At 38.7% G+C, this 15,745-nt stretch overlaps 1 protein-coding gene across 1 annotated transcript in view; it reads right to left on the reverse strand.

The window, feature by feature from the left end:
- Positions 1 to 10,640: 10,640 nt before the first annotated feature.
- Positions 10,641 to 15,745, reverse strand: part of syt16 (synaptotagmin XVI) — a 52,023-nt gene continuing 46,918 nt past the window's right edge. The window contains exon 7 of the mRNA XM_041812915.1: positions 10,641 to 14,145. Coding sequence (XP_041668849.1) covers positions 13,832 to 14,145 — 314 coding nt within the window. The 3' untranslated portion in view covers positions 10,641 to 13,831. The remainder of the gene's footprint in view (positions 14,146 to 15,745) is intronic.

Below are 15,745 nucleotides of genomic sequence, written 5' to 3' on the forward strand. Positions count from 1 at the left end.
ACAAAACTTTTGGTGAGGTTTATGCTGAAGTCAAAGTAATGTTTAGAAAAATCCTTTAAACGTGAATCTGTGCATGACTGTTCTTGAATGTTCATGCCTGTGTTTACTATGCTTCAACCACCCTCAGGTACAGTGGGGGTCCCCAGTCCCAGGCAGCTTCATTTTTGGGGTCATGGGCTGAAATGTTTAAGAACTCCTGCCCTACAGGATTAAAAAAATTGAGGATGATCTGGTACATTTTGAGCAAAAAGTTGACATTGTTGAGAAAATAACTCAAATTTTAGAACTGATAAAGTCATATATTTACGGGAAACAAAACCTAGAATTTCTAAGTTTAAAAAGTCATATATTTTTACATCCTAAACTAAAAAAAGTCATTTTTGAGTAAAAGTTTTACAACAAACCAAACTGAGAAAAGTTGGATAGCCCCAGTTTACAGAAGTGTCTTCTCAGTCCAGGTGATATAAAGTGATGATTCTGGACTAAAATCACCAGTGCTTCTTAATTGCTCAGTCCCAGTAAGAATTCTTTTTTTCTGATTTATAATTTTGTGTATCATTGTAGTATCATTTGATGAGACTCTCAACTGCAGTACTTGTACAAAAAAGTGGATTCACCTAAAATGATTTTCTCCCACACAATCTGCTATTTTTGACTTTATAATCTCAAGTTCTGGTTCACATACATGTACGACTTTTCAAGTCAAGATTTTTTTCTTGTGAATTTCTGACTTTTTCTATATACTTTAAAATTATGTGTGTGTTGGGAGGGGGTATTTCTAAAAAATGAAGAGATATTCCTAATTTTTAAAATTTCTTTAGTGTGGCATGAATACACCATCCTAATAATGGACAGATTTTTGTCAGGAACAAGTGTTTGTGGGTATATTATGTTGGGACTGTGTCAATAAAAACAATTAAAATTGATGTTTAATTTTCCAGGTGTCTGAAGGGGTTTTATTTTTCTTGAAAGTCCTAGGAGGGCTAAGGAGAGGTTGGGAACCACTAATTTGGAGGGACCAGATTAAGAAAATAAGGAATGATACATAGAATATATGAAGGAAAATAAATTTTTTTGAAGGGATATAATGACTATTTTGTGGCTGTAATAGACAGTGGTGTTGTTTAGAGTATACATAGATATATGGACTGTACCCACGTATTTTCCTGTCTTCATAGAGTATATCCAAGGCTAAGTGGAGAAAAGGAGGTTAGCATACACACGGTCCATCTTTAATTTCAGCAACAATAACTTTTATTTCAAACCTTACACCTACTTTTACTTTGAAGCAACAGACATACAGATTCTATTTATTTTGCCTGCTATAAAAATGATGCATGCATTGACATCGTAAGCATTAACATTATTAGTTTTAATATTATCATATTGCATCTTAGGAGGACCTGTTTAATGTGCCTTTCAGGGACCCAGCTTGAGTCTACCCACTTCTAAACTGAGTGGTTGTTAATGCCAGACAGACTGATCTGATTATTTCATAAACTGCTGATCTGCTGGGATTTTCACACACAGCCATCTCTGAGTTTCAAAGAAAAGCGAAAGTATTGTGTGAGCGGCAGTTCTCTGGGTGAAAAAACCTTGGAAGAGGTCAGAGAAGAATGACCAGACTGATTGCTGACAGAAAGGAAATAATAACTCAAATAATTATTCAATTCCAGCAGCAGAAGACCATAACAGGTGCCCGAGTGTCAGCTAAGAACAAGAAAACTGAGGCTACAGTTCACACAGGTCATCAAAACTGGATAAAAGACTAGAAAAAGGTTGCCTGATCTGACAAGTCTTGATTTCTGCAAGGATGCTATAACGGCAGGGTCAGAATTTGGCGTAGAAGACATGAAAGCATGTCGGCACCAACAACCATGGCATGTTCAAAGTCCCTTAAATCACCTTTCAGATGTTCAGTTTGAGCTTCAACACACTGTCTTAACCATGTATTTATTCGTAAATAATTAGGTTGCTGCGATGTTATTAGCTGATTAGAGATTTGCATTAATGAGTAGTTGAATAGGTGTACCTAATATTGTGATCAGCTAGTGTACTGACAAAAATGGCAACACAAACAAGCAGCAGTTCCATGTTTATGGGTTAAAACTTCAACAAACGCCAGAGCATCTGTTACCAAAGACCTGGCTTAGCTCTCCAAAATAATTTCAAAACCCCCCTGAAATACTTCCCCTAATCTTTTATCCACTCTGTGATTTCCTGCTTGAAACTGGAAATCTCTACTACTAATCACAGGGGGATAAACTGTGTTTTTGTTTTTGTTGTTAAATATGGCCTGGTTCTCAGAATGAAGACATCTGAGCAGAGCAAAACTCAAGAAACAGATGGCAGACAGACGTTTCCACAGCAGGGATCTTCTGGGTTTTTATTGGCAACGACAAAAATTGGTACAAAAAGTGCTTTCTGGGTGCCGTTGGGGCTCAGCATGCACGGCCGGGACCAAGGCTGGAGTACAACAGTCTTCACAAGCAGCGAAATATCTGCAGTGTCCATTGGGATGGTGTCCAAAACTGGGCTGTAATGCTCACAAAATTTCCACTGATGAGCATCTCAGAAGATCGAAATGGGATGTTTTGATTTATGTCTTATGCAGTTCAACAAATTAAAGTCCAATGTCCTCTCGATATTTTATATGAAAATATGTGTGTATTTTTTTAAATTAATACCTTAACTAAATTGAAGACCTTGGTTTATAAAAATTAAAGGACTAGTTCCAAATTTGGGAAAATTATCAACACTTGGATATAAAATTAAAAACAGAGAATCCATAATTTCTTGAGGGAAAAAATTACTGGGAAAAGTCAAACATTTACAAAGAAATAAAACTCAGAATTTCTAAATTTGAAAGTCTTGACCTTAGAAACTGTAGAAACTGTGTTAACTTGGTGTAGTTTTATCTGAATGTGCTCTGACTTGGACTCCAGCCCAGGTCCTGGCCTTCACATTAGGAGGCCTGCCCTGTAGTCACCTTTCATGCATGCAGTCCTACAGCAGCATTCACAGGGAACAACAAGAAGGCTTCATGCAAATTTGGATGGTCTCTTTGCCGTGGCGGATATGTTTCATCTCAAAATGTTACAGGCACTTCATCAGAGTATTTACAACAGTATTACATCTGCAGCACAATCTGATTGTCTCACATCTGTAATACAACCAGGAATCTCCAACTGGGCATGCAGACGTGTCCTCTAAATAGAATAATAAAAATCCTGGGAAATACTTAATAACACATTTACTATTTTAAAAAATATAGAATAGATATTATAGATTCTGTACAACAACTCAACATGCATAAAATATATCTGTTTGTGCAGTTAATATAGTTCATGTCACTATTCACACTCACATGGATGAAGCCTGTAGAATAGGAGTGCTGATATTGAATTTTGGCATGGGTCTTTTGACTCATCTGCCAACTGAAAATATTGTGTAATAGCAGTAGGTCAAGACCAGCGCTTTGTGACAAAATAAGGCTTGTGTACTGAGAAAAAGGTGCAACATGCTTTATACGATGAAAGTGTAAGGGTTATACATGATAGTTATCCAACTGAAGGTGCACTTAAAGTAAAACTATGTGTCAGATTGTAATATACTAAAGATGCAACCATGAAATGGTTTTTGCGGCTTACATTAGCCAATTTTTTTTTTGTTGTTGAACTATCCTTGGCAATGTATTTTAATTGAGCTTACATCAGTTCTGCACAGAGCCAAAGAGAAAGGCTGTGTTTGAAACCACATACTTTCACACTTCTCATACTATATGTGATAAGTATGCAATCTGCACTCAGCGTAAAGAACAAGAATCAATTAAATTTTTTTGTCACCTACTACAACTTGCTCAAAAACATTCACCATACATCACTACGTTATAAAGATGTTCCAGTGCAATTTAAGTGTGTTTTCATTAATTTTCCTTGAAAGTTAGACAGTAAATTCATCTAAAAGTTTACCAAGAAAGTCTGGCTGCAGACTGTTCATCTCTAACGACCACTTTCACAGACCGTTCATCTGAGATGCCATATATCTCAGAATTGAAATACACACACAAAAAAATGAGATTACACTTCTGGAGGTTAAGGTAACGATTGGGATGCTGACAGTTAAAAAACCTGATTACAAAACATTTTATAAAGCAGAGTAAACAGTGTGCTTATAAGAAAAATGCTCATCCTCCATGAAAACATTGTAACGCAGCAAGCGTAGCTTATGTTGCGCAGTTAGCTGGTTAAGCTACCTAGGTGACGTAGCTACATAGCTAAAGCTAAGCTCACAAAGCAGCTACATAAGCTACGTATCTACATTGCTAAGCTAGCTTGAGATATGTTAGCTAAAACTCACATTGCTAAAGCTAACATAACTATAAATAACAGAGCTATGTAGTTAAAGTAGCAATGTAGCAAATATATCTAAAGCTAAGTTTACGTAGATATGTTCCATTTAGCAATGTTTGCTAAAGCTCATGTTGCTAAAGCTAATTCAGCAAGCCATTCATGTTGGCTTATGTAGTAGTGTTAATTACTTAGCTAGAAAAGCTATGCTAGCTTTAGCTAAAGCTAATGAAGCTAAAGTGAGCCACCGTTTATGTGTCTAATTCTAAAATGGGTCTATACATAATTTAATCTTAATTAATTTTAGACCTCTGACCTTTTTCTGTTTAATGTGATGTAGTTATTTTAATTGTTATTTCATGAATGAAACGGCCAGACTTTGAAAATTAAATTAATGAGCAAAATTAGCTTTACATATGTAGCTATCAACTAATCAAGCTAGCATTCTTTAGCTAGCTTGTGACAGCTAAAAAAAACATAGCGGTGCCAGTATTTAGTGACAGTTAAAAATATGTTTTATGTCTTGAAACCAAGACAGGGTGCTATGTTTTTAAAAAAAGAAACAAAAAATTGAATGTATACACAGTACTAGTACTTGGCATGCTAGGCGAGAGCAGCTATAGGGGTGAGTGGTTCGACATATGGTTAAATTCTGCTGTATTTTTGGTCAAAGAACCCTTTCACTAGCAAGTACAATATCTAGTTACCCATTAACTCAAGAATACCAATAAAAAACTGCGTATCATATCGGAAAAAAACAAGCTAACGAACAAAAGCTAACCTGTGAAATAAATATGTTTCACTCGCTAACTTGTGGTCTTTGACTCTGTGTAATTACCTTAAACTTGATTCCATTGTTTTGGTTTTTAAGGATTATTATTTACAAAAATAACAGTATAACAATAAAATAGAATATAAATAACTAAACCTTTGGAGGAAATACTAAAGTACTATATATACAAAACATTACGCCAGTTGCAGCACTCCTATTCATAGCTCCGTTTATACCTGAAGTAGTCATCTTTACATATCTGCAATTTAAACATAAAACATCCAGCATTTACAGCATATTTTCTTTTCAAAATAAATATAATAAATTCATTACATTGTGCCCTTCAACATACTGTATCATTCATCTTTGAATTAAAGACCTTGTTTTTGGTCTTCACTGCTGAAAGCTTCCCTGAATCAGTTCATGACATTGCAAATAATTGTGCTCTGAGTGAAAAAGCGAAAGGTGGATTATTTGTGGGTTCTTTACAAGCACTAGAACATGTTGATAATCTGCAATAAGCTGTTTCACAATGTGTATGTTTCTATTGTGAATCACACAGGACTTGGGTTTATCTGCATATGTTTTCATTTGACGGTTCATTTGTTGATTAGGTAGTTAAAATGTCTGCTTTAAGATGGCATGTCACAATAGTTTAAACAGAATGTCACAATTAAACCACAAGTAGGTACATCTCTTGTAAACGTGTCCTTGGTAAACTTTGCTCAAACCCACAGAACTCTATCTAAAAAATCCACACTGAAATCTTAAAGCTTCCATAGATAACAAGTATGACATCAAAAATTTAAGGGAAATAAGCTGAAAAAGCTGCAAGAGACCCTACAACATTCGCATTTGATGGAACAGGACAGCAACGAAAACAATACTTCCTGATAGTGAACATCCCACTCAAAACATCACAGATGCTATTCTCAAAACGGGAGAGAAAATTAGATAATTTACCAATTCCAGCATTTTCTTCCCAGAAAAATTCAGAGTAAAGACTACAGCATTGATCATGCAGGCCTGTAGCCAGCCTTGTCCTAAAAATTGGACTATTGAAAGAATGCAAGACGTAAATCTTGAGGGGGCGGTCTGTGTGGGTCCTGGATGGTTTTGGATAGCTACTCCTTGCAATGCTGGAACAGACAAGTGGTGTGAAAAGGGGGATTAATGTATGTTTTTACAACCTAAACACAGCAAGGCAAGTCTAAAATTCGGGTGAATTTCTTATTTCACAAAGTCGCTGACGACGATGTAGTAATACGTGTAAAAAAAGTTCTGGTATATGACAAACGCATATCTGGCACATCTAAGATGAGATGACACACCAACTCTGTTCCCTCTGATCAAAGTAAGCGCTCCCACAATAAAGCACTTCCTCCTATAAATAGGAAACAACTCACTGTAGAGAGATGTGTCACACTTTGCTGTTGGACATACTTTATGCAGCACTGTGCAAAACATTTAGGCATGTTAGGGCCAAAAAAAAAAAATTGAGGCTGAGGTAAGGCTTAGGCTGGCCACACACTAGATGATTTTTTAATATGAAACGATTTTGAAACCGTGGGAGACCACAGACTTCAGGAAAATTTCCAAAGATTTTTCATCTTTAGCCCTCTGAACGCACACACTAGACATCTCAGCCAGATTGTCAGATCACTGAAGACCACACACCTGCCGACCTGCCTACGTCCTTGCATGATCACATGACTTCAGGAAAAAAAACAAAAAAAAACATGGATGTCTGTCGAAAAGACTCAGGACCAAATCCTGGCTGGAATTATGGTACAGTTGTGTTTATTGTTGTGAGCGGTCAAAGTACATATGATCCGTCTGGTGATGCTACCCGGTGTGCTCGCTCTAATTGGTTGTTGTAGGTACTACATCAGCGGCACTACAACCTAGAGCCGTAAATATCAAACATGTTTGATATTTACGGTTCTGGGTCTGGGAGGCTACAACATGATTTGGAGCAGTAAATTAATTGTGTTGACACCACACACATGCAGACTTCTCAGACAAATAATCGTTTGCGACGAGGCTCCAGTCGGTATACGCTCCCATAACAGTCGGGGGAGGCAAATTTTGGCTAAAAGCGGACTTAAAATCCTGTAGTGTGTGGCTGGCCTTAGATGTGGCAAGTTATCCCCCCACTGCTGGAAGACTGACACAACTCCGGTCGGGTTGTGGATGTCTTTGCATATTACCGGGGGACTGGGGGGAAAAACAGAAGAAACAGAGTTTACATCTTTGAGGTGAAGTAAAGGGTGGATGTGGCGAGAAAGCATGGCCAAAGCCAGGGATCATCGACTAAATTTGTATATGGGTCTGCTTTTTCCGTGCCAGAAACTGTGGGGGGCTGACTTTCAAATAAACTAAACGGAATAAAGATTTTGGCCTGAGTAACATATTTTTGTTTAAATATTTTCCCTCCCCACCCCAACGTTGTGGCATTTCAGGCCTGTGATGAATCTTAAGCGCCCTACATGCCTAAAACTTATGCACTTATGTCTGAGTATGGCTGCGTGTCCATAGCCGGTTATTTTTGAGCTGGCAGCGCTCAGGACCTTAATTCCAGAGTGCTTCTCGCCATTGCTTATTGTTGATACATTACAAAAATGAATCCCAGTTTCCTTGGTAAAATCTGCAACATTGTTTTAAAATAGCTTTATGTGCCTTATGTTAACTTATTTCAGGGAAATGTGACACAGAAGACATGTAGACAAAAGGAATCCTGACAGAAGCAGCAGCTACAGACCTGAAAACTACCCTTGAAAAAAGACGAGTCAGAATGATTTCTCTTCTGCTATTGTCAGAAGTCCCACCCCTTCTTGATTTTGACTGGCGAGTGAGGGAGAAGTGACAATGACGAGCGCAGCCGTGTTCCAAAAGTCGAACTGTTTTCAACTTAGAGTGCTTTGAGTGTGGCAACAAATAGAGCTGATGCTGAGGGTGCTTTTTCCACCCTGGGCGCTGAGCACTCAGAACGCTGGGCTACATTGGTTTTGAATTAAAAACAAGCGCTGCCAGTACTTAAAAAAAACAGCTTTGGACACAGGCCCTTAATTGGCTGTAGGCAGCCAAAGGCAGCAATTTAGGGCCTGTTTCCACGGCGCTTATATTCAATACAAAACCAGCGTAGTCCAGTGTTTTCAGCCCTCAGCATCTCTCTGTGTCAGTTTTTTGTCACAGCACTCTCAGCAGAGAACAGTTCAACATTTGGTACAGCCTTCCTCATGTCAGAGTCCAAAAGGGGTGGGACTTAGGATACAGCCAGGTCAACAACAATGGTGGAGGAGAAACCGATATTACTCATCCTTTCCATGTCTACAGTTTCCTTTACATAATATTTGTTTTATCTATGTGATGCTTCCCTGAAGGAGAAAACTACTAAATGCACTGAGCTATTTAAAACAGTGTTTCAGATACTACAAAGGAAGTCAACTTTCACAACCAAGCAACAATTACTGTGGGTAAGAAGCACTCTGAAACTGAGACTGCGGGTGAAGAAAATGCAAAAACAGCAGCTGTGGACACAGGCTCTAATTTTGCTGAATTAATTTATAAATATTTGGGCTTTTTATTTAAAACAGGGACACATTTATTCATAAAAAAAAATCTTTAACTCTGAACCTTAGACTACAGACTTGTTTTGAGTTAAAACACCAACAGACAAAGTAGGCCTTCCTGTCATGCAATGTCTGAAAAATGACTGCTGTGACCACAACGAAAGGCTTGAAAAAAACTGGTATTGTTCCCGTGCCTCAACTAACAATGAGAAGGCCAATTAGGGAGGAGGCTAAAGGGCCTGAATTTGACACTTGGGACTGTTGTTAACCCACCTAAAGTCAACTATTATCTTTCCAAAACAAGAAACAAGGCTGCCTTAAAGAACAATAACCTTTGCAGAGACAGATCAAAGAACAAGAGTCATGTCTGTGCAGCTCTATAGCTAAAGATAGTCCAACCATATTGGATATTCTTAGCAGAGAGAGTCAAATGAGAAACAGTCACCAATGATGTCTGAGGATGTGTGATATTTTGTGCTTTAAGAAGTATAAAAGAAACTGTCCATGTATTTAAGTGTTTAAAAAACATACTCTTGAATGCTTAGTGCCTCTAAGAATGTGCATTTTTTGTGATTTGTGTGAACTGACTCTTTCATTCACAAAAAGAATTTGAATGTGAGCATAGGCAATTGGCTCATTTGTCATGCCTGACTTCTCAAAAGCCTCGTTGCATCCATAGAGCTCCCCTTTTTCCCATTTCCTCCACTAACAATGTTCAAAACGAGCTGCACTTCAACATTTCTAAAGAGGCTTAGTCGTCCCCTGCCTGCAGAAAAAACAACCAAAGTCAAACAAACGCTCAAATAAACACATCTCTGCTCTCGTTGTGTGAACCCCTGAGGGGTTTGCAGCTACAGTATCTGTCGACACAAACAAATATAATCCCCCCTCCGGGCTCAACTGCAGCCTTGTGACTCAATGATGCTCCGACCAGAAGAGGATGAGCTTTAGCAGTGGCATTACTGTCATCACACTGTATCTGCAGCTGTAACTACCAATTAACCAGAGAGAGAGCGGAGGGGAAAAAAAAAAACCACACACTTCCAGGGTAATTCATTGCATGTTATTAACAGCTGCAGCGAGATATTTAAAGCCTCTTTTCAGCTCAGCGTTGATGGGTGTTGAAATGAGCTTTGCCCTGTGAAGGAGATGGAGCGAGGGCCAAATAACATCATTCAGTGTCAAAGAGGCTGAAGAGAGGAGGAGGAGGAGGAGGGGGCTCTTATCCCAATGGGGTTAAGAGTCTCCAGCTGCTGGTTTTCCTGCCTGTAGTAGCACATGTGTCAGGAGAATATGAATGAGCGCTGAATATGAATGAGGCGCCTTCCTACTCCACTTGAATCATAAGATATCTTCACTTCTACTCTCATGTTTGTTTCTCTTCTCAGTCTTTAGTAACAGTGACATCATCATTTCTACATCCATTACCTCATGTTTTCATAAAAACTCTTTTTGTGGCATTAGCTGAAACTTTTTGTAACACTGACTGTTATTTTCAAGCTTGTAGCTATGGTTGCTTTCAATACGCAGGAATTTAAAGGCCTACTCCTGTATTTTTTTCTTATTAAAGATGATTTTTTTCATCTACTTATAGAGAGATAGGACAGGGGATAGAGTCAAAAGCAGGAGAAAGAGGTTGGGAATCAAGAGTGAATAGGGCTGAGGGCTGGATTTGAACTTGTGGATACCACACTGAGGCATGTATCCTCAGCTAAATGTATCCTCATGTATCCCCAGCTCCTCAGCTGGAGGCCACTCTGAGGAACATGGATCATCCACTTCATATCTCCCTAAATGACCGAAGAAACAACGGTGGTGGACGGCTCCTATCCCTGCGCTGCAGGACAGAAAGATTTAGAAAATCTTTTATTCCATCAGCAATTAGACTTTATAATTCTACCGTAAACAGATGAGAGAGACTCCAGACAATTGAATTTCCCTGCGGGGATAAATAAAGTTATTGTATTCCATTGTAAAGGTTAGATTTATGACCCGAGCCCAAGGCTAGCCAAAACAGCACATAGCTTGGAGCCAGCTGGTCCAGGATCCTTCCCTCCCTTTGGGATCAAACCAGGTGGTACTCAAAGGCAGTGAAAGACATCTCTTCAGACATAGCATTATAACTATATTTTACCCAAGATTGTGAGTTTTGTAGGGATGCACAATGTTTGCTTTTTACCTGATTCTGATATTTACATATTCCTTTAAGCTGATAATGACATCAACACCAATATTTATACTTGTAGCTCAGACCTAAACTTCAATCCCTAAAATACACTTGAAATTTTGAGGAATGAGGATGAACGAAGAAAATGATTTGAACTGACGTAGGTATGTTGGTCCTGCTTAAAATCCACAAAATCATTTTTAAAAATGGCCAATATTTACAGCCGATATAAATAAATTTTTAAAGCCAATATCTGCTGATACTGATATGCCGGTGATATTGTGCATCCCTATAGTTTCTGTCTTTTTTTCTTGTAGTAACTATACTTAAAGTCGTTTTTTTACTAAGACAATATATTACTTTTTTTCATTAATGTGTGTTTTTGACATATTGTCGGGGAAAAACTGTTAAAAAGTGGCACTGCCAGCCTGCCTCACTCTTTAAGCACAAAGTGAAATAGTGCAATAGGAAACAAGTTTGTTTCCTTGTTTATCTAGATCCCCATTAGCGTTAGGATCACAGCAAACTGGGGTCTATTCAGAGCTGCTGTGCTATTACACATGGGCAGAGGAAAAAGAAGCAATTTTTTTTCTTTTTAAAGATTTTCATTCACTTATTGAGAGACAGGACAGTGGAAAAAGTCAGAAGCAGGAGGGAGAGGTTGGGATTCAAGATTGAAAAGGACTGAGGGCTGGATTTAAACTTGTGGATACCGCAGCGAGGTATGCTTCCCCTGCTTAAGGTTAGATTTACTGCCTGAGACCAGCCAGACAAAGCTTAGAGCCTGGAGCCAGTTGGTCCGAGATCCCCTCTCCTCAGGCCTGAGTTGGTTCGGGCTTGGCTTCAGACATAGCATCATCACGTTTCACCAAAGATGCACATTATTCGATTTTTGTTGCTATCCGATGTAGATATTTAAATATTAATTTCAGCTGATACAGATATCAGTATGGATATTTATACATGTAGTTCAGACCTAAACCACACTTTAAGGAATGAGGATGAACAAAGAAAGTCTTCACCTCATGTCGGTATAGTGGTCCAGGTTAAAATTTTACAAACATATTTGTAAATACGGCCAACATTTACAGCTAATATAGATCGTTATTTACAGCCAATACCAATAATGAACTTTTATATCTAACATCTGCTGATACCGACAAACCAATAATATCTTGTGTCCCTAGTGTTTTCTATTTTTCTTGTGGTAAATACATTCCAAACAGTTTAACTAATTCCACATATCACTGTTCTCTTAAGTATATATTTTTGAGATAATGAGGGAGAAAAGCTGTTAAAAAGTAGCCAGCCTGCTTCACTGCATGAGCACATAGTGAACCAGTGCATTGGGGAGCAAGTTTGCTTCCTTGTTTACTTAGATCCCTGTTAGCTTTTGCATTGCAGCAGCTTTTATTCCTGGGGTCTACTCAGGGTGCAGTGTGCAATTGATCATCTGTTGCAATGCAATCTAGTTAACCAATGAAGCACAGGGAAGACTGTAGCTGTCTGTTAACAGACTGATGCTACCCAAAAAGCTCTGTGTTCAGTGCACAGTGACTTTTGTGCATCTGCTCTTCATCTTCACTGCCCTTTTCATCATAAACAATGACTGGGCCATGTCTGCAATACAAGCTTCAACGCTGCACTCATTAAGACCTCATCTGAATGGATATCTGTCATTAACACAACTCAGAATTGTAGTTTAAACTTTTACATAACTGCTGACTTATCAAAACTGTTGGTCTATGGCCCATAAATACAGTTAATGGGATGGGCTGGATTCGCACTGGTCATGCTGAAATTCACGGGGCATTAGTCTCTATGCAATGGGGATATGATTTAGGACCACCAGGGATTTCTATATACCTAAAACTACCAACAGGTAGAATTTACCAGTTATGTGACTGCATTGATGTTTAGAAAGAATGCTGAACAAGAGCTGCTATTTATGCTGAGCTTTGACCAAGAAGCTGAAACGCATAAATGCGTAGAACAAGGGATAGCAGGCATCTAATTTTGAAGAGGTAAAGCAAAGAGTGCATACTTTCTAATAACCATAATGTGACATTTCGGGGCAAATACAGGTGAGCAAGCTAAGCCCAGTAAAAGTGATTGTTTTTGTCTGTGGCTTACTGGGATTGTTATCCAAAGTTTCTGATACCATAACAAAAAGGATCCCGAGAATATTTATGTGGTAAGTAAGCTCTGACTCAAAAGTGAGGTGACTTTCTAGCAGGAAAAGGAGTGTCAAATGTAATGAGAAGTGTAATGTTCCTTGGTTGTCTGAGATAAGTAACAGCAAGATTGTGAAATAACAGGTCACAAAACACACCTTTAATTGGTGTGCGCTATTTAACACAGCATTACACCAGAAGAACAAAACTGCAGCTGCATCGTCTCACAACCACACTGCTTTCCTGATGAAAGCTGCGAGTGAAGGACATGGTCTCAGCTCCTCTTGGAGGCTGAAGGACGTTCTACAAAGCTTCTTATTGAAAAGGAGAAGTGAATTTCTGAACAAAACCTTCAAAATTTTAAGGTTTTACATGCCAATTAAATACTTCCTCTTTATCCACAATATTAGTGTGCTTGAAGGAATGAATGAGCCACATGAGTGAGTCCAAATTCAATGCCATCTTTTCACACAATCTTGCCAAAGTCTCTTTCCCCTTTTCATTTACTGACCTTCTACTTCATCCTCAAGCAACACATCTATATACATGTGTCAGCTTCTGAAAGTAGATTAATTTCATCCTCATATTTAGAGAAAATATTTAGGCAGATTCAATGCTTGTGCAGCTTTGGAGGGATGTAACAATAGTGGTGAGAAAGCTCAGTCCTTGAATCCATCGTTTCTGAAACCACATGCATCATCATGTGCAAAGATCAACTCAAGGCTTCTCATTCTCCTCTACTTTCAGAATAAACTTCCTTTCACCCTTAAAGAAAAAAAATCCTAGAACTTCAAAAGTTACGCCTCCAGCAAAACATGCCAGCGGCAGACCTGCTGTCCTCGACTCTCCTTCATGTCCTGCCAGTGGAGCTGCTCCTCTTCACCGCTGCTGTTCATGCCCAGAGCGATCCAGCCCACCATCTCCTTGCGCTTCATGCTGCGGCGGTTGTAGATGGAGACCAGCAGCGTGACGTCCGACAGCTGGAACAGCGCCACCTGGAAGACGAAGGTCTCCTTGTAGACGGGGTTGGGCTGGCCACGACGCACTGACGTCTTACAGCGAGAGATCTCCTGACCCACCGAGTTCAGCAGAGTTAAACGCCCGTAGGTGTCTGCATCAGAGGAAAGGAGAGGTGGATGAGAGGATGTTTAAAAAGTTTAGCAAGATTTAAGTTAACTTTTTAAAAACGTCGTACGTCACAGGATAATCTGTGAACTTAAAAAGGGCCTCGGGAGAAATTTCTTGAAAAGAAAGATGTTTTGAAATTCCAGTGTTTTGTAGGTTTTTACGTGGTTTCTTGTAAAGTTTGAAGTATAATAATTGCGTAAAATGGAAGTGTATTTCTTTTTACTTGATGACTGTAGCAGCTGGTTTCTATGACTGGGATTGCACTGGAGTGGCTCTCCTTCAAAAATACTTTTTCAAAGCCTCTCTTTGATCCCCAGGGTCATTTTGAGTTATTTAAAGATTCTGAAAGTATGGTTTCTAAGCTTTCCAAATATGTTTAACATATGGAAATCTAGAAATATTTGAAGATGCTGCCATTTGAATGTTGGCACTCCTGCTCTAACTAGTTTTGTCACCTTCCTGGGGAGCTAGGTGTGGGGCAGAAACTAAAGCTGGCAATTTGCATTACTTAGCATCATCCAACCCCCCACAAAAAGAAGCTTTTTCAGAAAAAAGTTTCCCTTTATTTATAGGACTTGTGCCAGGCCGACTTGTTGCTGGTTTTCTGGTGGCTTCTCACAAATACTTAAGATTCTATAAGATTAAAAAATCATAACATAGGAATGGTCACTTTTTAAATTCATATAGATATTTCAGTGCAGGAGTTCTTCATACTGTGTCCTTAAAGGACATAAAATGGGACAGTGAATGCTGGTTCACAGTATTAGTGCCTGATAGGCGTAAGCGGGACAGCACTAGAGTGGTTCCCCTCCTTATTTACAAAATTGACTTTTTTACTTTTTCAGGGAACTTTGTGCCAAACACTGCTCTTCTGTCATGTGGCTTCCTTTAGAGATCATTTTTTGGACCCATATTATTTTCCATACACAGGACAGTTTATCATAAGGCGTTCCCCAGGGAGCTGTCTTGGGACCTGTTTAATTTTTCATATATTGTGCATGCAGCCTTAAGGACAGAGAATCATTTTTTTAGCAACGTGTCATTTCTATGCAGAGGACATCTAGTTTTATCTTTCAGCTTTAGACAATCATTTGAATAGTACAAAGCGACAGGTGACAAGGGTAGACATGTGGCGTCTAACATCACTGTGTTTTTGGTCATAACCAGGTCTACCTTAAAGAGATTCTCCTACTTTTTAGTCAAAAAGGATTTTCTTTACTTTTTATAGGAATTGTTTTAATGACAGATACTTCCTTTTGGCAAGTGGGATTCCCCAAGGAACTGTCCTGGGATGTATTTTATTCCTCATTTCCAGTGTTTTCTGCCATGAGGACGGATAAGAATTCTTACAAACGTCTGCAGATATTTATACACAGACCATATCCAGCTGTATCCATCAGCTTCAAAATAAATTTCAGTGTTGTCAGGAGCTGGAAACATCACCATACATGTACGGGTAAAGAGAAGGACACAGTACTGTAATGTAATTGAGAGAGTCACTGAAATAACTTTTTAGGAAAAGAGGCATAACTATTTTAAAAAGTATGGTGAAGTCAATTCCTATACATTAATGTTTTAATTTG

This window comes from Cheilinus undulatus, linkage group 18, assembly GCF_018320785.1.
Source record: "Cheilinus undulatus linkage group 18, ASM1832078v1, whole genome shotgun sequence".
Taxonomy (NCBI): Eukaryota; Metazoa; Chordata; class Actinopteri; order Labriformes; family Labridae; genus Cheilinus; species Cheilinus undulatus.